The sequence below is a fragment of the Pinus tabuliformis genome, chromosome 9 (assembly GCF_031772625.1).
Source record: "Pinus tabuliformis cultivar Carrire ecotype Pingquan chromosome 9, CPIR1, whole genome shotgun sequence".
NCBI lineage: Eukaryota > Viridiplantae > Streptophyta > Pinopsida > Pinales > Pinaceae > Pinus > Pinus tabuliformis.
In genome coordinates this window covers 386,820,898-386,847,355 of record NC_142307.1, presented here as the reverse complement: position 1 = coordinate 386,847,355, position 26,458 = coordinate 386,820,898, and the positions used below count along the sequence as shown (strand labels likewise).

Sequence of the window (26,458 nt, the reverse complement as noted above, 5' to 3'; positions counted from 1 at the left end):
ATCAGAACACAACAAGATTGATATGCTTTTCGATAGTGGCTCTCAAGCCAATCTTATCTATGAAAATATTGTCATAGGTGAAGACTGCTAAATTAGTAGTCAATACCCCTGTAGAACCTTCCTGAAACCCATTCATAGGAATCGAAACCCCAAAGTGATAAACAATAACGGTGTTTACATTCTCGCCCAGTTTCTTGAAAGCTTCAAGAATCATAATCATGACGGAGAAACCTAGACACCCTGTTCTTTCCCGCAAAAGTAAAAGTTGAACCCATACTCAAGCTCAGAGCCACTACGACAGAATTAAGCATGAACATTTAAAGGGGTGGAACAAATTCACAATGACATTGATGACAAGGAACTTCCCAAAGCTATACATTATACAATGGGAGGTCCTTGGTTCGAGGCCTGGAAAGATTGTCAATTCGCAGACCTGTGGCTTCAGGAAGTGGACGAGTATAAGAGGTTCCAGATGATACAGAAGGTGATTCAAGATGAGCTCATAAGGCTGTTGGATACAAAAATGAATGAAAGAGCAGGAGAGCTTGAAACCAGAGTAGGTGAGTTGGAAGGCAAGGATAGGGAGATCCCTGCTCTGCAGAAATTGTTGTTGTTTTATCTGCAAGAGAGGTTTCTAACAGAGGGAGGGAATGGTGTGAAAGAACCTCCTTTTGATGCCCAAAGAAAACGCAGTAAGGCATAAGGTTTCCTTTGCGTTTCCTTTGATGATACATTGACAAAGATTTTTTACCTCAAAGATGTCATCTTACAGGCATGGATATCATCTTATTCTTTTTGCTTGAAAAACAGAATGCATGCTGTAAGAATCATCCCACCCACAGCAGTGCCTGCAGTGGTACTGCCTCTTAAGAAAGTGTAAGTATGAGCAAGGCAAACTCAAGTCTTGGAAAATCAGAAACCTTGGATGCTTGAGCTAATCCATAACTATATTCTGGGGTATCACATGACAGAATGTATGACATTATTGGATGGGTTTGTGGGGTATGTAAATTGGAGCAAAATTCTCTTACTCCTGCCCATACAAATTCATGGTATGCAGAATAGTCCTCGGGATATCTTTAATCTGATATGTTCAAAGCCATGTATGATGTAAGTGTCTAGTTTCCTAGGACTGAACCAAAAAAATTGTTGGTTTCTTAATTGAAATAGATTGTACAATTTAAATAATCAATTGTCTCTGTTAATGAAATGATATTTTTCTTTATTTACAAGTGAAGCCAGAAGAAACAAGCTTTAACAAAATGGTTAAGGCAATATATGTTTGGCTATGTACATTGCATTAGCCTGGAAATAAAATATATTGATCTATGAGTGAATGGCCATATATAGCTTGCATTCATTCTGTCAGTGCTGCCTTAGAAGCAACTTATTTTGTTTTAAGCACCCTACAGTTTTCATAGAAACAAGCCTTTTTTTGTGTTGTGCAGGTTTGGAGCAAAGACAAATATGAAAGTATAGAACATACGGTGGTGGTGAATGACAAGAAGGAAAGGTTCCCTATCCCATTCTTTTTAAATCCTTCGGATTATGTTATGGTGGGACCTGTACCTGATTTGGTCAATGAGAAAAATCCACCCAGATACAGAGAATACAGTTGGGGGGAGTCGTCCAAAGCTTGAGTCACAGCAATTTCAAGAATTTAAGAAAGAAAGATGTTAACAAAGCAACTTATTTTGTTTTAAGCACCCTACAATTTTCATAGAAACAAGCCTTTTTTTGTGTTGTGCAGGTTTGGAGCAAAGACAAATATGAAAGTATAGAACATACGGTGGTGGTGAATGACAAGAAGGAAAGGTTCCCTGTCCCATTCTTTTTAAATCCTTCGTATTATGTTATGGTGGGACCTGTACCTGATTTGGTCAATGAGAAAAATCCACCCAGATACAGAGAATACAATTGGGGGGAGTCGTCCAAAGCTTGAGTCACAGCAATTTCAAGAATTTAACAAAGAAAGATGTTAACAAAGAAAAGATTGTTCTTTTTAAACATTCCTTTGCCTCATGCTACCTTAGTTATCCGTGAGAACTTAATTGTTTAGACATTGAGATATATGCAATACTATAGAGTTCCATTGTTTTTCCTAAGATACCCCTTCGGAGAGTCGAGGGCTCAATTGCAGCTTTACAATTATTGGAAACACCATTTGTGAATTTGATCAATTATGCATCATTGGTTTCTACATATGCTGTAAGGCATAGGTGTGTTGCTTCGGAATTCTAAGCTTTTTTACTGGACTCCACCATGTTCAAGGCCCTGTTGGAGTGATCAATGCATCAAAATATTGTTACCTAGAAGGATTTGATGCAATCAACAATGTTGATGTTGGGAAATGATTTGGAATACCTCTTTGAGGGACACACTGTCACGCTTTTGTCAGGTTATTTATGGGACCTGATGAAATCACAGACACATCATCTGAAGTTCTATTCAGCCTATTTGAATAAAAATTTCAGACCTCCTTCAAGTTGTCAGCGAAGGTACATATAAGAGTTTAATTGAACAGTTTAAGAAGTCGATTGCAAAGGGTAATATGCAAGGCTTAGATCTCTGCTGATTAGGAAAACTGGCCATGCTCAGTTGATGCAAGTCCGAAGTAAGTGTCGGTATGTACAATGGAATAAATGATGAATAGTGGAGCACTATGAGGAATCAATGCGATTGTGCAAATAGGTTCTATGTTTTGAGCTCCAAATCAGAACATTGACCAGTGCAATGATCTCAAACCAGTGATGTCGAGTGATGTACTTGGAATGACTCTCAGTAACCCTTGAAGTGCTTTGGAGCAGCTTCTAAAGACATTATGTATCAACCTCTTGAACAAAATTTGAAGCTTTTTGAATAAGCCTTGAATCAGCATCTTGGAGAGTTTTTTGGAGAAATCTTGAAGCCTATTGAACAAATCTTGAACCAGAAGTAGAAGAAGTACCTTTTGAGGCATACCTTGGGTTAACTTTTGGAGCAACATTGTAGCCTCTCTTGAAGCAGACTTGGAGATTCCTTGTTGCAGACTTGAAAAGATTTGGAGCAGAAAATCTGGGGCTCACTTTTAGTGCAGATTGGAAGAGTATTGGAGCAAGGAGCAAAGACAAATATGAAAGTATAGAACATACGGTGGTGGTGAATGACAAGAAGGAAAGGTTCCCTATCCCATTCTTTTTAAATCCTTCGTATTATGTTATGGTGGGACCTGTACCTGATTTGGTCAATGAGAAAAATCCACCCAGATACAGAGAATACAGTTGGGGGGAGTCGTCCAAAGCTTGAGTCACAGCAATTTCAAGAATTTAACAAAGAATGATGTTAACAAAGAAAAGATTGTTCTTTTTAAACATTCCTTTGCCTCATGCTACCTTAGTTATCCGTGAGAACTTAATTGTTTAGACATTGAGATATATGCAATACTATAGAGTTCCATTGTTTTTCCTAAGATACCCCTTTGGAGAGTCGAGGGCTCAATTGCAGCTTTACAATTATTGGAAACACCATTTGTGAATTTGATCAATTATGCATCATTGGTTTCTACATATGCTGTAAGGCATAGGTGTGTTGCTTCGGAATTCTAAGCTTTTTTTCTGGACTCCACCATGTTCAAGGCCCTGTTGGAGTGATCAATGCATCAAAATATTGTTACCTAGAAGGATTTGATGCAATCAATAATGTTGATGTTGGGAAATGATTTGGAATACCTCTTTGAGGGACACACTGTCACGCTTTTGTCAGGTTATTTATGGGACCTGATGAAATCACAGACACATCATCTGAAGTTCTATTCAGCCTATTTGAATAAAAATTTCAGACCTCCTTCAAGTTGTCAGCGAAGGTACCTATAACAGTTTAATTTTACAGTTTAAGAAGTCGATTGCAAAGGGTAATATGCAAGGCTTAGATCTCTGCTGATTAGGAAAACTGGCCATGCTCAGTTGATGCAAGTCTGAAGTAAGTGTCGGTATGTACAATGGAATAAATGATGAATAGTGGAGCACTGTGAGGAATCAATGCGATTGTGCAAATAGGTTCTATGTTTTGAGCTCCAAATCAGAACATTGACCAGTGCAATGATCTCAAACCAGTGATGTTGAGTGATGTACTTGGAATGACTCAGTAACCCTTGAAGAGCTTTGGAGCAGCTTCTAAAGACATTATGTATCAACCTCTTGAACAGAATTTGAAGCTTTTTGAATAAGCCTTGAATCAGCATCTTGGAGAGTTTTTTGGAGAAATCTTGAAGCCTATTGAACAAATCTTGAACCAGAAGTAGAAGAAGTACCTTTTGGGGCAGACCTTGGGTTAACTTTTGGAGCAACATTGTAGCCTCTCTTGAAGCAGACTTGGAGATTCCTTGTTGCAGACTTGAAAAGATTTGGAGCAGAAAATCTGGGGCTCACTTTTAGTGCAGATTGGAAGAGTATTGGAGCAAAATTTTGGAGCAGACATTGTAGTCCTTCTTAAAGCAGATCTGAATAAGACCTTGAAGACCAAGTTGAAGCCTAGATTTATATTTAATGTTGCACAAATTTGGCAGAGTAGATTTGTTATCAAATTGGTGGTGTCTTTTATTTGATCAGATTCATTACTTCTAATAATTTTCTAGTTTCCCACCACATTGCAACCATTTCACTGACTATGAGAACTATAACTATGACAAGATTCCAGTTGCATTTTGCATATTGGAGTATTTCTTGCACATGTGAAATTGTGAAACATTGTTTATATTTGAGGATTGGAGTCCTCATACAAGGTTGGAGCCTTGTGAGAGAGTAGGTTGGAGACTATATTGATATTTGAGGATTGGAGTCATCATTCAAGGTGGTCTTCCTTTCCACTCTCCTCAAGGGCTACGGGAGCACAGATTTCAGTGGGATGAGTTTCTTGGCACTGTAGGTCCGTCGTCCTTCTGGTCACCCACAGGGCATTCTCAACCTTGGCACCATGATTCTTGATGGAGTAGATCTTCACAGAATGAACAGATTCATCCCTGCAACTGGGGGGGCTGTGGGTTTCAGAGATTTGATGGGGAATCCTGTCGAACCTAGGCCTTCATTTGTGGGAAAATTACTATCCATTAAACCCTAAAAATGTTGTTGATGCCCAAGAACAGCAATCCCGCTGTCAAGAAAATGTGGGAAAGAAGGCTATATTACAAGCCCATTAGATGAAGTTGGGGTAGATTTCATGGTTTGAAACTAACTAAAACAAGCTATATGAGCACAACCCAAATGGGATCGTACTGGCATAACAATCACAAAGCAATATCAAAAGCATGGATTTACTATCAATTGCAGGAGTCAGCTCAAACTAAACTCAAGTTGACCTCCTCCTATAGTCATGACGGTTCACTGTGGATTGAACTAATATAAATAAGCACCTCATCTCCCTATTTGGCACTGAATTTGGTGAAGAAAAAGAAGTGGTCAATGAGATCTGAGGAACAACTCAGTGATAACAAATGCAGACCTGAGCCCTAAAACGAAAGGAGGCCGCGTTAAATAGACCTATTCTGAAGCAGAGACCAAAGTTTTTGTCCTGTGATATTGCTAGGTATATCTTGTTCCTTCTAAAGCTCTTTCTAATCAAGTCTGAGGCTGTTCAAGTTCTTGAAGAAGGCTCGAGTTTTCTGAATTATCCTCTGAGACAACGTTTTGATGTTCACCTGGTTTCTAAAAGAAAAGTTTGTATGTATTTCGCTAGATTTAAGGTCTCTCTGAGACACATCATCTGAAGTTCTATTCAGCCTATTTGAATAAAAATTTCAGACCTCCTTCAAGTTGTCAGCGAAGGTACATATAACAGTTTAATTGAACAGTTTAAGAAGTCGATTGCAAAGGGTAATATGCAAGGCTTAGATCTCTGTTGATTAGGAAAACTGGCCATGCTCAGTTGATGCAAGTCCGAAATAAGTGTCGGTATGTACAATGGAATAAATGATGAATAGTGGAGCACTGTGAGGAAATTTCAGACCTCCTTCAAGTTGTCAGCGAAGGTACATATAACAGTTTAATTGAACAGTTTAAGAAGTCGATTGCAAAGGGTAATATGCAAGGCTTAGATCTCTGTTGATTAGGAAAACTAGGCATGCTCAGTTGATGCAAGTCCGAAATAAGTGTCAGTATGTACAATGGAATAAATGATGAATAGTGGAGCACTGTGAGGAATCAATGCGATTGTGCAAATAGGTTCTATGTTTTGAGCTCCAAATCAGAACATTGACTGAGTTTAGTTTCATAAACAAAACGTTAACAGAAAACAAAGAATTACCTGTCCTTCTGTGGCGCTGGTTACCCTTGTGTGGAGCTGGTTACCTCCGGATGAAAATCTGTGCCTAAACAAAGACAATCTGAGCTTATATAAAGTTCTGGTGGAAAAAAAGACATTTTAAACTAAAAAACATATTAAATCAACGGCTGAAAACACCCCAATCGTCTAACACAGAATCAATGGCTCAGGATCGCACACGTCACAATTTAGGGATGTCTTTCTCAGAGGGAACGCCTTACGGCGTAAAAATAAAAATAATCATTAATATTCAATTAATTTGTTAATAATTTATATGGTTAAACTGTATTTTTTCCTAAATGTAATTTGCCAATATAAATTTTGGTGATTTTATTGTCCATCAGATAAGTGCTTATCTGGTACATGCAACTCAATAGTGCTTCATTCACGCCTATTAATTTGGTGGCTAATTCTTTACTTTCAGGAAAGCCTCTTTTCTTCCATGAGAGATTTAATTACTGCTCGATGAAAATTATTCGTGGTGTTTCGAAAGGTTTTCTTGCTGAGTAGCACTCCGTTTGGAATTTAATTGTTTCGTTTGGCAATCAGAGGAGCTCTGGTATGGATGAAAAGCAGTGTGCTATTTTGTTTGGAAGTAGAAAATGTTAGAAGCTCTGCTGACAGAGTCACTGGGACTTTGTCTCGAAGGTTACCTTGAACCATTCTGCAATTTAAAAAAGATTGGAAAACACATCTTAAATTCAATTGCTGAATGTTGCTTTTTGGACCGATCTTGTAAACTATATAGAGGGTTGCATTACCGCTTGGACAAAAGCTGGATAGATTCATTTATGAAGCTATAAATGGGCGCACAGCATTTCCTACAGGAAGCATTGATCTCTTTTAACCATATTTGTAATGTATCAATGTTATAAATTAAAGGGCATTAAGGTCATCTCGTCGTGTTTAGAATTTTATTCTCCTTTGCCTTTCTTTAATTGCTGATTTTAAAAAATGTTAAGATGGGCAGAGAAACGCCCAAGAAATGGTAATTCATCAGCATTGCACTTCTGGACTTTCTTGCAGAAATGGTACCTTGTTGTGCCATCTCCGGTAACATATTTACAGTAGAATTGTAAACAAATTGTCTGACATATGACAAGTCCCCTATAAGAACTGTGTATTGTCTTACGGTAGAATTGTAAACAAATTGTCTGACATATGACAAGCCCCCTATAAGAACTGTGTATTGTCTCTCTATTTCAAAATTGACATATCGCTTTTATGGTTCTACTGTGTTGATTAATCAAATAATACCAACATCTCATCATTCACCTTTTCAAAACCGTTTTGGACATTGAGAGAAGTTGAAAATCACCTACTCTTCCTAAATTACATATTTCATGGAATTCCACTTCTATGCAATTGTTGGATTCCCAAGAAATGGTATTTCATCAGCATTGCACTTTTGGACTTTCTTGCAGAAATGGTACTATATTGTGCCATCTCCGGTAACATACTTTCAACTATAGAATTGTAAACAAATTGTTTGACATATGACAAGCCCACTATAAGAAATGTCTATTGCCTCTCTATTTGAAAATTGACATATCGCTTTTAAGGTTTTACTGTTTAATTAATCATATTCATTTGTAGCAGATAATCTCAGCATCCCATTATTCACCTATACAAAACTCTTTTGCACATTGCGAGAATTTGAAAATCTCTTACTATTCTTAAATTACAAATTTCATGGATTTCCCTTTCTATGCAATTGTTGAATTCCACGGGTTGAGAAGATTATATTGAACACTGACAAAAGGAGAGAACTTTTCTGCCAATTATGCAGTAGCATGAATCAAAGTGATTATGAACAGCCTAAAAGAATAAATGGATTTGCCCAACAGATGAAAAAAAAAAATCATGACTAAACAACCAAGCAAGAAATCAAACTGTAATAGTAATAGGAAATATTCCATAAGTTTTTAAAAAATCACTGTATTAGACATCTAACTAGGTGCCACCTAGCATCAAAATCAGATACGAAAGCTCAGGGCAGGGACATCAAGGAGTCTTGATTCTGAAGAATAAACAAGTGCTGCAATTACTTTTCAAGCAAACCAAATACACTGTGGCATAAATCCTCCAGGGATTGATTTCTTGAAAATGTTGCTCCAAGCTGCCCATGCAAAGTTCGGAAACAATACAAATTGTAATATTCGTCTTAAACGTTTTCAATGGGAGATTCAGAACCTGGACGTTCAACCAAACCCTCCAACACAACCAGCTCATACAAAAGTGCAAGTTTCTCCTCTTCTAGATTTTTCACCTCACTCTCAACCTGTTTCAGCTCATCTCCTAGAGCAGAGCCTTCTTCCTCTAGAATCAAGTACTTATGCCTCAAGGCTCGATACTCATTCGCTGATTTAGTGAGTGGCGAATGATCTGGAAGGCCATTTGGGGGAGACCTGGAGCTGTCCCCCTTTTTCTTAGAATTCCCACTCTTCTGACTCTTTTTTGATGTTTTGGGCATCTTTAGTGCTTCTTCCTGTCCGACCTCATTGTGTGCTTGAAACTGAGCTCCGGAAGTTGTTTGAGACAATAGTTTCCTTTTTGGTAGCTTGGACTTTGATGCATCATCATCTATAAACATATTTTGGTCTTGCATTTTTATAGATCAAATACTTCTGGTTATCTAGAACTTGCAACTAGCATATAGGTCAGTCAGCCAGAAGGAGAGATCTGTTAAAGCATGTATAAAATAAGGATCCGATAATCTCCAATACTTCCTAAACGCAAGAAGAAGCAAGCAATAAAAGGAAATGAGAGTATTGGAAAAAGTGAATAATAATGCTAATTTGCATTGCTAGAATTACTAGGCTTATATAATTAATAATAAATCCATAAATTTGAAATTCTTACAGCAATATGCCAAAGAATTCTCTGATCTTCAAATATAACTGTGACCAAATAAGTAGAACAGAGCAACCTTCCAAACTTTATATGAACCTCTCAAACCACAGTGAGAAGACGGTTCCCTAATAATCAGAGAATTTGATTTCGGCCTGGAGCTCCTCTCACTCAAAAAGCGAGGAATAAAAGCAAAAACCAAAAATGCATTCTTCAACTAGCAAATTTCTAGAATTTTCTTTCGGTTATGTTGGACAGCCCTAAATCCTGTGAATTCAAATCTGATGCTAGGTATTTCAGCTTTACTAACAACACTAAAAACACTCACATCATTCGTCCAGCAATGCAGTGGTGCCCTGGGAAATTAAGGAATATAAAGTCAAGGAATTCATATTCTATTTAAAGCAGATGAATGGCGAACAAACAATGAATACCATGATTCTATATTATCTTCCATCGTCTGGCGTATTTTAAATGAATGCCGTATTTACAACAAAAGAAAGCAATTTTGCAATTTTAGTATCATAAACGGGAAACCCTCACAACACCATGGGAAAAAAAACCCTCTAAACTCTCTGTTTGCGATAACCAACCCAAATGTTGTCTCTGAAACCAACTTAACCCTCTTAATTGCACAGGTTTCAAAAAGTCAAGGCAACACGCAAGCAAGAGAGAAACCATTAGCATAGATATAGAGATCATTTGAATGGTTGCAACTGGTGTGCAGGAATTGAACTCCAGACCATTTGGCAATTGCTTCTCAATAACCTCAAAACCCTGAAGATAAAAATAAAGGCAGAGGCCAAATACAGAACTCTGAGAGCTAAAGAGATCATATATAACAAGAGTTTATTCAACATCGGCCAAAAACACAAGTAATCGGTTCCGTAACAACATTCATGAATTGAAGAAAAAGGGAGATTACCAGGGAAAATTTGCCGAAGTGAGACCCTGGACTTATAGGTGGTCTGCGATTAGCTCTCGCTATTCTTCCCTTGCAAAGGAAACACTTGGTGAGAGAGAAACGGTGGAGTCAGTTTTTGTATACAGTCGATGTCCCACGAAGCGTGCCACCAAGGGTTTGTTCGCGGGTCTGATGTGGAGACCTACCAAGGTCCATAGTAACTCGTTTCTCCACACAGATTAATTTTCGAAGTCTAACAGTTATATTTTTTATTAATGGTTTGTTCGCTGGTCTGATGTGGAGGTCCAAGATTCTTAGTCACTTGTTTCTTCAAATGGAATAATTTGCAGACTAGATTAATCTGTATTGTGCTATGTTTTATATTTTTATTCAAATTTGGATGGTTTTGATGAGAGTTATTTTTTATTTAAAATATATTATTAAATGTATAAACAAACTTAAAATTGAGAAAAAATTTAAAATATTTAATTTATACAAATTTAATATTTAAATTATTTATTTAATAATATTTAAAATAAAATTATAAACCTAAACTAATAAAACCTATTTTTATTAAATTATTAAAATTTTAAAGTAATAAATCATAAAACCTAAAATAAACCTACTTAAGAGGTCAAAATAGATGGTTGGAGCACAAACTCGGAGGGTTTTCGTTAACTAAAGGGTTCTCTCTACACCAATCTTGACCTCTGCAGCAAATCCTGACAACTTCTTCTTCAATAGCTTGATCGTTCATCTCCATTGGTTAGTTGGCAGTTCTAATCGACACCTCGGGCTATGACGTTACGGAAATCAAGCAGTGAGGGAAATCAAAGAGGAAGGAAGACCACCCACGAGATGGTTCAACAAGCGGGCAATTTCTTCGTGAATTCAGGTAAAGTCCAATGATTATCCAAGATCTTTTCTCCATCTCCCACGCCACCCATCCCTCAATGAATATGTTCTCTTGGAACATCAGGTCCCTGAACGGCAAGAGCAACACAAGCTCTTTAAAGATCAAAGTAAAAAGGAAAACCTTGGTATAGTAATCTTGAAGGAAACCATGTGTACTTGTGAAAGAATGGAAATGCTCTCTCAAATACTCTGGAAGGGATGTTAGGTTCAATCTCTTGTTGTAAGCAACTCGGCCCACAACATGTTCGTCCTTTGGAACCCTTTGGATATTACTTTCCAAGGTTGGTTGGCATCCCCTCAACTTCTTGCAGTAAGGATGCAACCAATAGGTGTCAGTGACACATGTTCTTCATAGCAATCTATAGATCACCGCTAGTAGCTAAGAAGAGAAACTTTCTTCAGGGTTTATTCACCCTTCGCAATCTTCATCAGATAGAGCCTTGCATAATTGGGGGGCATGGGGCGAAGGGGCATTTCAATATGATTGTATCCCTAGAAGAAAAATAGTGGGGGGATCTGTAGATTGTGAAAATTTCTGAATCTATACATAAGAAATCCTACTGCAATCACTGCTTTATCATCTCACACTTGTTATTACATTCAACAAGTTATTTAATTTATAAACGGTGATGAAAAACACTATTGCAGACTACACTGACATACAGATCATAATTTGAAACAAATATGAGACAAACACACAAGGGACATCATTATTTTTGGACAACACAACCCCGTAAAAACCCAATGCAGGAAAACCAGTGCAACAGATAGAGGGTTTGTATTATTAAGCAAGTAGAATCTGAGTACAACAAGTTGCCTCTCACACCGGCTAACCTTTCAGAGAAATCGCGACAGCAAGAAATACATACGAGTGTTTACCTCGTTCTCCAAGTCAAAATTTATCCACTGAGTCGCCTAACTCCGTCACCAGGTGCTAAAAATTAGGCTCAAAACTCAAAGTGGCAGAATCCCGATAAACTCAGCTTCAGATCGAAGTGCTCGTCATCCTGATTCTAACGATGCGAACGACACTCGAATCCGAGCTCATATGAAGAAGTTAGAGCAAGTCAAAGTTCAGGTTTGACTTGGACAAATGGCAGGAGTGGATGACGTGGCAAGACCGTTCAACGAATGGGGAAGCGCCAAGTGACAGGCTGCCATTGGCCTCGCATTTCATAAATCGCATGTCGCAGGTGGGTCGGCATCAAAGAATCGGCCCTAGAACAAGTCAGGGTGCGATGCGATGAATCGGCCCCCAACGTACCCAGGTTTGCGATGCAATAATTGCACATCGCAAAAATGCAGAGTCTCATATATCTGTTACCTCCCTCACTCTGCTGATTGTGAGTTGCGATGGATCTTGAATGCAATAAGATTATGGGTTCTAGTTAATAGTTCGATTGGGTCCGTCGTATCGCAATCACACATCGCCCCACCGCGTTCACAGACCATAAGACCGTTGGTTCTCTGCCAATTGTGATTTGCGATGGAACAGTCGGTACCAATAGATTATGGATCGCCGCGTAGGGAAACTTTCGCCCAGTTAGCGCAATTTTGGAGCAAAATTGTAGGTTCATGCCAGAAATGGTGCAATTTGTGGAGCGAATATTGGGAGAACTAAGAGAGGTCATAACTTCTTTAGTTTTCCACCAAATTGGATGCAAAAAGAGGCTAGATAACCATTTTTGCATATTCTAGACTCATTGGAGCAAGTTTTCGAAGCATTTGATCATTGTAAACACATATTTTTACATTATTTAGCATAATAGAAAGGCCCAAGCCATTTGGAAGCTGGACCAAGGAGACGTAGCCCAGGAGGGGTGAACTCTTTTATCATGTTCCTGTTGTAATGTGTTTTTGATGATGTTTTGTACATGTTTATGTTGTTGTTCAGTCTTTTATTTATGTTAAATTTCCCATAAAATTAACATAAAAACTCATCATTTCACTTGCAAAAATTCATGAATCCTTAAGCACAATGAAAGCATTTGTTTCTAATCTGAGGAGGATCTTAGCACAGCAATCTAATATTCTAAATCAAATCAATTTGGTATTACAGCCCTAGGTTTTCTTTGTGAAAGAAGGATTTAACTCTTTGCAAGTTTATGTCATGCTTACAAGATTAAAACTCAAAAGAGGAGAAGGGAAGTTGGTTGGAAGCCCTAAAGTTGGGTCAAGGGGAAGGAGAGCAAGGTTGCCAAAATCTCCAACACCAATTCAGCCTCAAGTTGCAATTGAGACTCCAGAGATCATGTCTCGTGAAGGAGAACCTACAAACATGACAGAAGATGAGAAGACCTTCAGAAAGGCTTTATTTGATATGACAGAGATGGTAAAGGTCCTCTATGAAGAGAGGAATACCAGTCTGCAAGGGGAAAGTTCCAAACCTACCAAAGGAGAAGGCTCTTCAGGAGGAGGTAATGGAAATGGAGACAAACCTCCACCCTCTCCACCATCTTCTTCATCTTCTTCTTCACGAGAATCTTCAGCCTCTTCCACTAACAGAACCCTTACTCATACTCATCATCATACTTTAAAAGGAACTAGTAAATCGCCTTTTTTAAAACTTGATGTTAAATTTGAACTTCCCATGTATAATGGTGAAGTGAATGCAAAGAAGCTTGATAATTGGATTCGTTGGTTGTAGGTCTATTGCAGGATTCAAAACCTTCAAGAGGATGACATAAATATTCAATTAGTTTCCTTGAGAATGGAGGGTGCAACGTTGGTATGGTGGGAATCAAAGACCCAAGAGGACATTAAAAAACACGATAAGATCTCAATTTCTTGGAATGATTTCATTGCTGCAATCAAAAGACAATTCTACCCTCTAGCTTATATGCAGAAATCCATCATGAATTGGCAGAACTTTAGATAGCTTAAAGGTCAAAATGTGCAAGATTACACCCAAGAATTCAGAAAAAGGTCTTTGATGTTAGGTGTAGATTTGCAATTGTAGGACACATTGTTGAAGTACATTGAGGGCTTACACAGTTACCTTAGGCATACTATCTTAATGTTTAGTCCCAATAATCTAGATGATGTGTGTGTGCAAGCCACTCGTCCTAAGGCAAGAGGGAAAAACACCCCAAAAGAAGGTAGTAAAAAGCCATTTAAGAGTAAAGGAAAGGAAAAGCAAAGAAAATTGCGTCTATCAAAAAAGAAGGAGAAAAAGTTTCATGCAAACATTGTTCCAGAGAGGATCACAATGAAGCTCATTGTTGGAAGCTTCATCCTGAAATGAGACCAAAGAAAAAAAAAAACAAGGGAAAACAAAAAACAACTACAACCACTCAACAAGATTTAGGATCTGATTCAGGTGATGAAACTAAAATCACAACCATGGGGTTAAAAGGAAAAGAATCCATTGCTAGCACTAGTTCTTCAAACTCACAAAATGAAACTCCAAACGAAAAGAGGAGAATAGAACTTTTCCACATAAGGGTGATATCAGAACACAACAAGATTGATATGCTTTTCGATAGTGGCTGTCAAGCCAATCTTATCTATGAAAATATTGTCACAAGTTTAAACTTGGAAACCGTTCCACATCATAAACCATATCCACTTGGATGGGTGTGTGACAATGCGCAATTGCAGGTTACTAGAAAGTGTAAACTGAGATTCCTTATTACTACAAATTTCATAGATGAAGTGGAGCTTGATGTTGTGCCATCAGATATATGTAGCATAGTTTTGGGCATCTCGTACCTTTATGACAGGAAAGCTATCTTCCATAGACATGAAAACAAATATCATTTATTCAAATATGGAGTAGAATATATTGTGAGGGCTCATAGCAAGAAAATAAATCTTTCACTTGTTAATGCAGGGAAGATGAAAAGAATAGTGAATTCGAGTAAGAATTTTGTGCTTCTAATGATCAAACCTAAGAATGATGTTGATAATTAAGCTTTCAAAGGTTGTGATTCAAATTTGAAATCTGAATTGGTTGACATAGTTACCAATATTATGAGATGTTTCAGGAACCAAAGGGATTACTTCCCAGGAGAAGAATCCAACATGAGATACAGTTGCAACAATATTGTCCTCTTCCTAACATTGGCATGTACAAGATGTCAACGATGGAAAGCGTAGAAATTAAGAAGCAAATTCAAGATTTGTTGAATAAAGGGATCATCAGACCATCTTCCTCGCCATGTGGTTCACGTATTGTCTTGGTGCCAAAGAAGGATGGAACATGGCGCATATGTGTGGACTTTTGTGCATTGAACAAAATTATGATAAAGAACCGTTATCCACTACCTAGAGTAGATGATTTACTTGATCAATTGAAAGATGCAAAGTATTTTACTAAGATGGAATTAAGAAGTGGCTACCATCAAATTAGAATAGCTGAAGGAGACATTTGGAAGATAGCATTCAAAAAAAAGGAATGTTTGTTTGAATGGCTAGTTATGCCGTTTGGTTTATGTAATGCTCCCACTACATTCATGCATGTGTTGAATGATGTGTTGAGGCCATTTCCTGATGAGTTTTTCATAGTCTACTTGTTGAAATGTGGCAACAAGAATATTCCAATTTTCATTTGTTCTTGAATTAAAATTCGAATTTAGTCTCACCAGCTGCTTGAAAAATAATTAAATAATTCATCTTGAGTTAATTAGTTGGAGAAATTCAAGTTAGAAGTCTTTGTGAAGTCATGCAATAGTTATCCCTTAAATTAAGGAGATTATCCCTTAATTAAGGAGATAAGATTGAGTTATATTTGAGTTGTAATTAGTTATCTCAGTTTATTGAGTTAAGTCCATTCAAATTAGTTCCAAACTGTTTGAGGAACTAATTGTGAGTTATCAGTCAGTTGATGCATGAATGCACTCAACTAGTGTACTCCAGATAACTGAAGATTCTCTCATCATTAACTCATGCATGTCTATTCTGAGAAAGATCCAGTTGAGATTAAAGACAAGGACAGTGTACTATCAGTTGCATGTGTTTTCTTATAAACAAAACTCATGCATGCAGAAGGAATTCATTCCTTGAGGATTGCGCAGTTTTATAGGGTGTGAGATCAGTGTGATTGATCAATGTTTCACTTGGTAACAGGAGGATCACCCAGGAGAAACCACACAAGGAAATAGGAGCTTGGAGGGTAGAGGAGAAGGCTTATGAGAAGTCTAATTTTCCTGTGAGCATCGTTGAGGATTGTACTGTGAGCTGGGTAGCTGTGAGAGCTAAGGCTTTGTGTAATTCTGAGATATTTCCAACTTGTATGATAATACAGATAGTGGGGTTTTTAGCTGAGGCTTTCCCCTGAGTATTCCTCTATGTTTCATGTGCATTGATTCTTCTTCTGGTTATATGTGTTTAGCTTGATCTTGATCAGATCTTTTAAGCTTCTGCAAATTGATTGTAGAAGTAGGTTAAAGTATTTTGCTTTGGTTATATTGCATTATCAGGTTAATCTACAGTCAGAATTTCTAAATGGTATCGAAGCTGTGAAAAGTATACTGAGAAGAGAATTCAAAGTTTGAAGTTCGGGGTTGCAGGTGCAAAATCGAATTCTCATACTTCAAGGTTGGCCAATGGCATTCAATGGCTTGAGACTCGAGTATGCCTTGGATGGTAGCTCGAATTACATAGCATGGAAAGATCGCATGGACGTTGTATTAGAAGACAATAGCTTGAAGGAATTCATTGATCAAGAAATCCAAAACCAGCTTCAACTAATGCACAAGAGTTGGCTGAGTGGAAGAAGTGTGTGGCGAAGGCAAGACGGATCATCCTTGAGGGAGTTCGAGACCATATTGTCTCGAGTCTCCATGGGAAGGATACTCCATTTTCAATGTGGAAGACATTGAAGGACCTCTACTAGAATAGTAGCGACCAGAGGAAATTGGCGCTCAAGGATAAGCTTTGAAGAATCAAGATGGAGAAAGGCGATACTATTTCCACATATCTGAACAAGCCCACCACCTGCAGAGATGAGCTTAGTAGTGTGGGAATAACTACTGACGATGATGATATGGTGAGCCTCGCTCTCCTTGGCCTTCCAAAGCGCTGGAATAGCTACCAGGAATTTGTGAATGGAAGAGAGAAATTGCCGGATTGGGAATGACTGTGGTCGGATCTCATGTAGGAGGAGATCAGGAGGAGCACATGAGATGGTTCTTCATCCAAGAATGATGATGAAGAAAATCTGGCCTTAGCAAGTAAAGCAAGGAAAGGGAAGGGGAAGGCTTCCCATTCCAAATCGAATTCTTCTCATGGAGGGAAGAAGGTTGACAAGTCTAAAGTAAGATGCTTTAATTGTCACGAGATGGGACATTATGCGACAAATTTCCCATCGAAGAAGTCCAAGAAGGGATCCTCGAAAGGATCGAAAGGCGAGGCATTAGCCTCTCAGTTCAAAATGGACTTTACCCTCATCGCATGCATGGTGTCATCGATGATGGGTTGTGTCTGGTGTCTTGATAGTGGAGCCTCATTCCACATGACCAGTGATAAAAATTTATTCAGTGCCTTGGAGGAGAAAGACCTCAAGATGTGCATAGAGATGGGTGACGATGGAAGGTATAGTGTTTCAGGAGTGGGCACGATTTCTTTTCAGAGGAAGCATGGAGCTCCTCTCACCTTGACAGATGTGATGTATGTGCCTCGGCTGAAGAAGAACTTGGTATCAGTCGCGATGTTGGAGGACAAAGGCTACAATATTGTCTTCAGTACAGGAAAGGCATTCCTAAGACACATAGCCACGGGTCAGACCAAGAGGATAGGGATGCAGGTGAAGAATCTATATAAAATAGAGGTAGATGATTGTGCATCATTGAGTACGAAAGTAGGATTGGTGCAAAGCCAAGACATTGGCGAGTTGTGGCATAGGTGGTTGGGCCATTTACATCATGGGGCCTTGAGGATAATGCAGCAGATATCTACAGGACTTCCCAAAGGTAAACTTGAGCAAGTTGACACATGCAAATGTTGTACCTTGGGAAAGTACACCAAGTCTTCCTTTCATGATCGAGACAGTCGAGTAGAGGCTATCTTAGAGCGAGTTCATGCTGATGTGTGTTGACCATTCTCAACAGCGTCCACAACGAAGCAAAGGTATTATGTGATTTTCATTGATGATTATTCTCGTAAATGCTAGATTTATTTCATGCAGAAGAAGGAACAAACCTTCACAAAGTTTTGTGAGTTCAAAGATTTGGTCAAGAAAGAGTCAGGGAAGAAGATCAAGGCCTTGAGAAGCGACAACGGTGGAGAATATGTCTCTCAAGAGTTTAAGGACTTCTGTGCAGCAGAAGGAATTAAACTAGAGTTGACGGCACCTCATAACCCACAATAGAATGGGGTGGCCGAGAGGAAGAATAGAACTATTGTAGGGGCAGCACGGGCGATGTTGCATGACCAAGGCCTAGCACCTCACTTGTGGGCTGAGGCATGCAACACATCGGTCTATTTGCAAAATAGAATCCCGCATCACATACTTGGGATGAAAACACCAAAGGAAGCTTTCTCCTGTAAGAGACTATATGTGGGTCACTCCAGGATCTTTGGCTCATCGGTACACTGATACACCCCACAACTATCGAGTGTATCTACCTACCAGTCGGAGTACAGTAGTTCGCATAGATCTCAAGTTTGATGAGCAGAAGGCCATGCGAGTTTCCCTTGAGAGGGAGCTCCAACTATAGGCTGTGGAGGAACTGTTGGTTCCTACGGAGGAGGAGCCTCAGATAGATGCGGAGCAGCTACATGCAAATGTTCCAAGAGTGGAGACATCCACTCAAGCAGAGTCTTCCAGAGATGGACGGAAGCGCACAAGAGAAGCTGATAGATTGTTGACGGATGCGAGAGAGAATGTGGGAGAACCATCTTCTCAGTGCAGAGAGATGAGGTCACTTGAGAGGTACACTGGATACATGGCCCTTGTTGGGGAATGTGTTGAGACCAAGCCATCTTCCTTTGAGGAAGTAGTGCAACACCCGATTTGGGTTGATGCTATGGTGGAGGAGTATGACTCCATAGTTCGTAACAGTGTTTGGGACATGGTTCCGAGATCGGTTAACAAGTCAGTTGTGAGTTCCCGTTGGCTTTACAAGGTAAAGCAAGCTGCTAATGGTAGTGTGGAGAAGCATAAGGCAAGATTTGTTGCCCGTGGTTTTTCACAGGTCGAGGGGATTGAATATGATGAGACTTTTTCTCCTGTCGCAAGGTACTCATATATCAGATTGATGTTGGCACTATCAGCACAGATGGGTTAGAAGATCCATCAGATGGATGTGAAGATTGCATTCCTCAATGGCAAGATTGAGGAAGAGGTGTACATAGAGCAGCCGGAAGGTTTTGAGACCTTCGATTGTGAGTCGCATGTGTGTCGACTCAAGAGAGCTTTGTATGGGCTGAAGCAAGCACCTCGTGCTTGGTACACCAGTATAGACAACTAACTCACCGGGCTGAGCTTCACAAAGAGTGAAGCTGATGCGAACCTGTACCACATCATGGTGAAAGGTAAGACACTAACCGTAGTATTAGAGATTGTGTAAAAGCAGTTATATATATATATATATATATATATATATATATATATATATATATATATATTTGTTAAAAGATTAATGATATGGCAAGTAATACTAGTACCAAACTGGTTAAAATTCTTCTAGATGATCTGTGCAAATTTAAGAACCTGTATAAACTTAAGAATTTATGTGCAAATTTAAGAACCCGTGTAATTTAAGAACCTGTGTGAATTAAGAGCCAAGTAAATCAAGAACCAGATATGAAATGCCATAACATCCAAAACCCATAGTCAAGGGGACAAAGGAAATCACTGAAGTTGCTAGTGCAACGAGAGGAGAGAAGCATTAATACATGAGTAAAACTATTAACAATCTCGAATAAGAATTGGGAACAAGCTATCGAGAACCATAAGAGGGTTTACTCCTAAAGCCGAAATGTGTAGCATTATCATAGGTGAAGACTGCTAAATTAGTAGTCAATACCCCTGTAGAACCTTCCTGAAACCCATTCATAGGAATCGAAACCCCAAAGTGATAAACAATAACGGTGTTTACATTCTCGCCTAGTTTCTTGAAAGCTTCAAGAATCATAATCATGACGGAGAAACCCAGACACCCTGTTCTTTCCCGCAAAAGTAAAAGTTGAACCCATACTCAAGCTCAGAGCCACTACGACAGAATTAAGCATGAACATTTAAAGGGGTGGAACAAATTCACACGGAACATTTAACTCTCATGAAACTGTACACACAAACTAAATAAGAGTAGTGCTAATAACTCGATAAGGAAGAGCATACATAATTTCTAGCTATGGAAAGAAAATAAGATACAATCACGTTTTCAAGAAAATAAATCCGCATTGAATTGGCATAAGCAAACTTAAACGACTTTTGTCTTTTACTACAAAACTTAATAGGTCATGATAGAGTTTAAAACTGAACAAATCTCCACTAAAACCTTAGATACAGGGCCGCAGCCGACCAATAACCTTAGATAGAAACAATTTATATATGTTTACAACTTATACATAAGAGAAGACCTCCACCAGGAGAACAAGAGAGCTGTTGAGTAGCTCGACATGGAAATTCCATTAGTTCCAGGACAAAAGTGCCAGAATTAGCACCCCTAGAAAGGTTGATGCGAAACCCTCAACTTAAACTGAGAGATTTCTCCACTGTCAAAAATCCAAGCAGGGTTGCCAATGGAGCTTACGCGGGAACCCTCGAGTGCAAAAGCTAGGTAAGGAAACCGCAAACACCATTTTTAACAGCTTGTAGACCGTGGACCCACTTCCACGACACCTGCAGAAGGGTGTGAGGAAAAATGTATCAGTAAATGATCTAGAATCAAATAAACATTGCGGAAAAAGAAAGAAAGAAACAAATGGAGAAAACCTCACCTGGATAGCTTAAAGAGTATTGCACATTCCATGGAAGAAATCTCCATGACCCCATTTCTGAGACATTCCAATAGCATCGTTTTCCAAAGACTACAGGCCGAGCAAGCCGCAAGAGGAGAAGGAGAGCCAAGCAGGGTGCCAAGGAAGGAGGAAGCAAATGAATCGTAAAACCCAACAAGAGAGACTGAGTAGCCTTCTCGAAAGTGCCCAACCGTAAGATTGACAACCTATAACCTCCACCGTTGATGTGATGAGGGATCTGAAGAGTTCAAACGCATCTGCAGTGCCACATTAAAATGACATAGCAGAGAGTTAAATGCCAAAAAATCCAGTGTGTGATATGGTCGATGCGTGGGCTGATGTATCCGGTATGGATTAAATGTCAATTTAATGAGATTGTTAGTGAGCAAGGAATAGGACTCACCTATGAACGAAATTCACATAATAGTGCATTTATCGATAACTTAGCTGTACAACAGAATTCAATGATCCGAATAATGTAAACAGCCCATGAATTAATTACCATGGTAATGGTAATGCTTCTATGTTTGATATAGTCATGGTAATGTTAATGTTCTATTTTTAATTTTTTTCTATATTTTTATTATGTTGAAATGGAGATATGACAAGGACCTCCAAGCCAATCTCCACAAGTTATAGCTAGACAAAATTCCTAGTCTGAATTGGTGGGGTGTTTCCTTTTTATGGGATCTTTTTGAAATTATAAGGCCCAAAATTCTAAGGGTTATTGAAGAGTCTAGGAAGGAGGGCCATATCTACCCAAATTTCAACTCAACTTTCATCGCCTTTATTCATAAATCTATCCATCCCTATTCTTCTAGTATTTTAGACCCATTTATTTATGCAATGTCATTTGTAAAATCATAGCCAAGATCAATGCTACTAGGCTTAAACCTATCATAGCCAAGATCATTTCTAGTAGGCTTAAACCTATCTTATCGAGATACATTTCCATTGAGAAATTTGCATTATTAGAAGGTAGACAAATTCATGAAGCTATAAGGGTGGTTCAAGAAGACATCCACAACACCAAAACACAAAATATGGAAGTGGTTGTTATAAAAATTGACTTATCAAAGGCATATGACAGAGTTAATTAGATTTTTATCAGATTTCTATTTACTCATCTGGGTTTTAATCTAGACTTCATAAACTAGATCATCAGTTGTATTCAAATGGTATCTTTTATGGTTCTTATAAATGGATCAACATCCCACTTTTTTCATGCTCAAAGGGGATTGCGTCAAGGTTGTCCCATGTCTCCCATTTTATTTCTTCTAGTTGCAGAGGGACTGAGTCGCCTTTTATCTAATGCTAAGAAGAGGGGGTTTTTCCATGGTTCTCTCATAGTTAGAAACATGGCTATATCACATCTTCTTTTCATTGATATTCTTATATTTCGCTTCGTGGATGTAGAGACATTTTGGTTCTTGTGTAGATCCTTACCCTTTTTGGCCATGCCATAGAGATTTTGATAAAGCACCAAAAATCATCCTTATCTCATCACAATCTCTCTAAAGATGAGCTCCATTAGATATCCTAGCTTATCCCCTATGACTCAAAGCCTATGGAGCTTGGTTTAAAATATCTAGGTTTCAAGATAAAACAAAATTATTACATCGAAGAATATTGGGCATGGCTAGTTATGAAGGTGGAAAAGTACATCAAAAGTCGATACCATAGGTGGTTGTCTAGGGTGGTCACTTAGTCATCAATAAATTAGTGTTTGAAGATATATTGGGACATTAGGCATCTTTAGCTTGGAACACCAAGTATGTATTAGAGAAAATCATACACCTATGCTTTGGTTTTCTTTAGGCTAGTAATAAGGAGTCGGGGTATTTCCCTGGGTAAAATGGAACTCTATCGCTAAACTGAAATCTCTAGGAGGATAGGCTTAAAAAACTTATTTCATTTCTCCAAAGCTCTAGTTGTGAAAATTTGGTTAGCAATTAATCTCCTCTTAGATTTTGCGGACCTTTGTAGTATGTTAAAAGTATATTTCTCCTACTTATGTTGAGGAATGGTTAAGAAATACAAGAAATCTAAGAACAAACATATCAATTGTTTGGAGAGTGGTTTTAAGTAACCACCCCTCCCAACATTTACCCACTTTTACAAGATATTCAGGGTAAATGTGAGTTAAGCGCTACTATGAAGTGACCCGACCTCAAAATTCCAGCGATGGAAGTGGGGCCTACAACCCAAATATTTATTGATACCTCTCACAAGCACTAGATCACCCAGAAGTTAGTCCACAACTTATGATGATCAAATCTTAAGCTCGAACTTCCTTTCCATAAGCCTAACACCCAAACCACAACCACAAAACAACATGCATGTCGTTATGAGGCTATAACCACACTCTTAAGCCTACTTCCATGTAGTTATGACCTAAATTTCCCACTTTAGTGCCAACGGTTCCAAGATCTGAGACACTTTTCTAGGCTAGCCTCTATACCACTTCCCTAAACAACATGTCACTTTCCAAAATTATGATTAAGGAAATGTGAAACATTCAAACTTGAAGAAATAAATTGACCTAGATTTTCTAGGACACATTAGACATTTCATAAAAAATATGGTAAACAAATAAGTTATAGGTCATGAATGCATTTATGATATTAAATATTTGAACTTTATCTAAAACAACCATGAAGGTTTAATTCCCTCTCAAGTAGATGCAACAACATTTTTTAGCACATTAATTTGTCATCCATTCAAATACTTATCAAATCATAAACAAGATCCATAACTAGAGCTCACCATAGATCCATGTTTATAACTAACACATAACAAAAATATTAACCACGACAAATCAAACATAAAATAAGCATGATAACAAATACAAGTGCTCATAGATCACAGTAGGAAAATAAATCTTGTTAACATATGAAAAATCCTACCAAGTCAAGGATTTGCATATACCACTCCACCATAGATTGAGCTAAACCAAATATTTCTTTCAACCAATAACCACCATGCCATATTCCAAGCATGAATATGGGATCTCATGGGATAAACCAAGACATAATCAATCAGGGACTCCATAGGTTAAACCAACTCCACCCTTAAGATACAATGATCTCACCTAAAATGGTCCTAAGATCAAAAAACCAAACCAAGCTTGGGTGCCTCAAAATTTCTCCACCATACCCTAAGAAATTTTCATTTCTCCACCCACATGTCAAGGGTGTTGATTTGTGGTAGCATCAGATGTGATATAGCCATGAAAATTGGTGGAGAGGCTAAGGCACACAAGATCTCCAAGACCCAGAACTGGTTTTGGGAAATTCTACCCGGTTGGATAGATATTAAAATAATTAATATTTTTAATGGGGTTCCTAAGTCTAAACATAGGAAACTTAAAATATTAATGGGTATATAACATCCCTTTTTGTGTACTAAATTATTGTAAAACTAAGCTGAGTTAAAGCTAGGTGTGATATTCTCCCTTGTGTGTTAAATGATTGTAAACCTAAGCTAAGGAAACTAGGCGCGATACCCTCCTTTGTGGGTTAAACTATTCCAAACCTAAGCTAAGGAAAGCTAGGTGATATGTAATGTGAAAAGCAAATATGTTATTAAATAAATTAATAAAATAAACCACTTGGAGGGTGGAGCACCAAGAGAGAGGAGATTCTTGCCAAATCCCATTGAGGAATGGGATAGAGATGAATATTTCATGATAAAGCTTTTAGATGTGATTCTAGATAAGCTTAGATGGATTAGATATCCCTCAGATGGATGGGAGATAAAGATTCATCAGACATAAAAGATTTGTGGGAGATAAAGGAAAGATTTTATGAGAAAAAGCCTTGTGGGAGATAAAGACGAGTATTTCTAAAAAATACCTAGGCAAATGGAAAAATCCATAAAAACAGGAAGCCGCTAATGGAAACTAAATCATGAAAGAGGGTATTAAATACCCAGTGCATCGATCAATTGAGGATAGTCAATCCTTGGTAAGGTCTTTGGCTCGGGGGGAATCAAAGGTGATTCACAGTTGGGTGGTGGTGCTCTTCCCTCCAAGTGAGGTTTTAATTGGTGTCAAATGCGTGGAATTTTTTGTATGATGATTCATACTCTCTCTCTCTCTCTATTATAGTTCCAGTTTGTTTATGAGAAGATTTTGTTAAGTCTTTGTTATAGTTCCAAGTCATTTACAAGAATCATTCTTGATTTTTAACGCCATGAGAATGTTTGAGGGAATTACATATGTTGATGTATTAATAGATTTAATGGTGGTTTCCCTCTAATCTAATGACGTTCACTTACATGGTATGTGTTTTATGTGAATCCTTATGAGGTTAAATCATTCAACTCACATATAGTGATGGTTGAATTTATCTCTACTATGGAAATGCCAGATTTTCTTATGCATGTTGCAATCCAGTGTGAACTTAACGCTAAAAATATATTCAGTGGCTAACAATTCTAGTACCCATTCGTGATAGAATTTGCATGTGGCATTTGTTCATAAATAAATTACCTATGTTAAATTTTTAATATGAGAAGGATCGCAGTTTTATACATGTGACCCCTTTTTCCTTCCCTTTTTCCTTCAAGAGAAAAGTTAATAGCAGAAGCAGAATATGTAGTTGTAAACACTAACCTTGTTTACGAGGAGATCATACATAAATATACATGATCATCTCGCATTTAATAATGGAATATGGTATGCTTATATTTTCCTAAATGGGTAATTAGGCATGCAGAACAGTTGCGGAAATAAATGCTTCTCATGGTATGACGAATGGTTCAATTATTTGTGTTTGCATGTTAATAAGATTGCCTCCACTTAGGGTAATGTTAGCTAGTTATATAGGTGAATGAAAGGTTGGCTGATAACATATTGACTATGTGTACAAAACTATGATCATGTTCGACCATGATAGCTACAGTAAACTTAAATTAATATCCCTTAATGCTTGCAAGAGTTATTGAGTTATTTCAGAGTTTCGTTAGTTGCATGTCATGATTTGTTCCCTTTCTCCAAGTTTGGATTAAGCTTAAGGGCTACTATAAGAGTGTGAAATATGGTTCATTATGTTGCCGGTATTCAATAGCTAATAATTTGAGTATAGTTGTCTGGATGATTACTGTGCATGTAATTATTTGGTTAACACCACCTGTACATCCATTAAAATTTAACTATATATAAAACAAAATTTTAATTAATGGAGCCTATTAGCTATTTTGTTGAGGAAGGCTAAGAAGGTTCATTACAGATAGTATCGAAGCTTCAAGTTCAAACTCTTTTTTCCTATGGGTCAATTCGCCTCTGCAGGATATGACAAAATAGGAGAACAAAATCCAGGAAAAAAAATCACCCAAAATTTATAAAGGGTAAAGCTAAATTTTTAAACATAGAACATGTGTATACTGTTAGTGCCAGTCTCTTCATACTACCATTAGTGACCAAAAATCCCCTCTTCATATCATACTAGGGTCCCATTCTGAAATTTTTGTCATTCCACTAGGTCATCATGCAAAAATTTGGTCACTGAAGGTTGAATTAGGGTTTCCTTTACTCCTTTTAGAAATTTACCCCTTGCTGGCTCATTTCAACCTTGTTGAGTATCCATT

General features: G+C 38.0%; 1 protein-coding gene across 6 annotated transcripts in view; it reads right to left on the bottom strand.

Moving 5' to 3' along the window:
- LOC149148771 (uncharacterized) overlaps positions 1–10,391 on the bottom strand; it is an 89,591-nt gene extending 79,200 nt beyond the window's left edge. The window contains exons 1-2 of one of the 6 annotated variants that reach the window (XR_016262842.1): positions 10,070–10,391; positions 6,277–6,340 (exon numbers count right to left, since the gene is read on the bottom strand). Coding sequence is in view for 3 of the 6 variants with exons in the window: in XM_089440605.1 (XP_089296731.1) it covers positions 8,459–8,902 (444 nt within the window). In the remaining 3 variants the exon portion in view is untranslated. Of the gene's footprint in view, positions 1–6,276; positions 6,341–8,189; positions 9,024–10,069 lie in introns of those variants that run through there. The other 5 variants (XR_016262843.1, XR_016262844.1, XM_089440605.1 and 2 more) reach the window with 5 other exon arrangements.
- Between the last annotated feature and the right edge of the window lie 16,067 nt (positions 10,392–26,458).